The following is a 1,228-nucleotide window of genomic DNA, read 5'->3' as shown; positions in this document are numbered from 1 at the left end:
CATACCAAAAGTTACGCGGTAAAATCTTTGTTAGAAGAAAATAACACCAGAAATTTGCTAACGGAAACAAAATTCGGAACAGAAAAGTCGTAAAAAATCTCATTTCTAAAAATTGAAAAAGGCGGAATGTGCCTTACCTCGAGTCAATCAACTTTCCCAACTACGGCGACGGACGAAAACGGACCGAAATCGCCCAAAAATCAACTTTTTCTCTTTTCCCTTCATTTTTCTCTCTCCTTGGCTTTCTCTCTCTTCAAAATCGGCACTATTCAGATATTTATTAAGCAGGATCGTCCCGGACGATGTCCCGATCGTCCTGGGATGATCTTCTCTGGACTCAATCGTCCAGACGAAAATAAATTCCATTATTTTCGTCCCTGGACGAAACTCTCTATCTTGGTTCATCCCGACGGTTCGTCCCGACTGTTCCAGGTTCGTACAGACGAAAATGACAGATTTCTTCATAATTTTCTTCAGTTCGTCCGGGACTAAGGTAGTTCGTACGGGACTAACAGCACTAAAAAAAATAGCTTTTTGAAGGATTTTACAATCTACCCACCTTAAGAAAAATCTCGTCTTCGACATTTCCAAAGTAAACTGAGTCAAAATAGATACGGATATGACTGTCTCATGTCCGACTCCTTCTCACAAGTCGCTTCCCGTGCTGTTCTGTGCTTCCACTGCACTTTAACCATCAGAATCTGTTTACTTCTTAACTTGCGAACATCATAGGCCAAAATCTTCTCAGGTTCTTCCTTGTACTGCAGATCCTCCTGAATCTCAACCTCATCAGCAGACAACTTCTTGTCAGAATCAGATATCCACTTTCTCAAAGTGGATATGTGAAAAATATTATGCACATCAGACAGCTGATCAAATAACAACAATATATAAGCAGACTTACCAATCCTTTCAATAATCTCAAAAGGTCCGACATACCTTGGACTGAGCTTGCTTATTCTACCAAATCTGCTCACACCTTTCATCGGACTAACTTTGACATACACAAAGTCACCAACCTGAAATTCCACAAATCTGTGCTTCTGATTGTAATACTTCTATTGTCTATCTTATACAGCTTTCAATTTTTCTTTAATCAGATTGATCTTTTTAACAGGTGCACCCACAATTATCGTACCCATTTCCTGTCTATCGCCCACCTCTGTCAGAGTCAAAGGAGTTCTACACTTTCGGCCATACAAAGCTTCGTAAGGTGCCATACCAATAC

General features: G+C 40.1%; 1 protein-coding gene across 1 annotated transcript; it reads right to left on the bottom strand.

Annotated features, from left to right (window-relative positions):
- Positions 1-602: 602 nt before the first annotated feature.
- LOC110115370 lies at positions 603-1,220 on the bottom strand. Its single transcript, XM_020848587.1, has 2 exons — positions 1,077-1,220; positions 603-1,019 (listed from the first exon to the last, which is right to left on the bottom strand). The coding sequence occupies exons 1-2, from the start codon at positions 1,218-1,220 to the stop codon at positions 603-605; spliced, it is 561 nt and encodes a 186-aa protein (XP_020704246.1).
- Positions 1,221-1,228: the final 8 nt, after the last annotated feature.

This window comes from Dendrobium catenatum, unplaced genomic scaffold, assembly GCF_001605985.2.
Source record: "Dendrobium catenatum unplaced genomic scaffold, ASM160598v2 original_scaffold_83228, whole genome shotgun sequence".
Classification (NCBI taxonomy): Eukaryota; Viridiplantae; Streptophyta; class Magnoliopsida; order Asparagales; family Orchidaceae; genus Dendrobium; species Dendrobium catenatum.
This window is presented reverse-complemented; position numbering and strand designations above follow the sequence as displayed.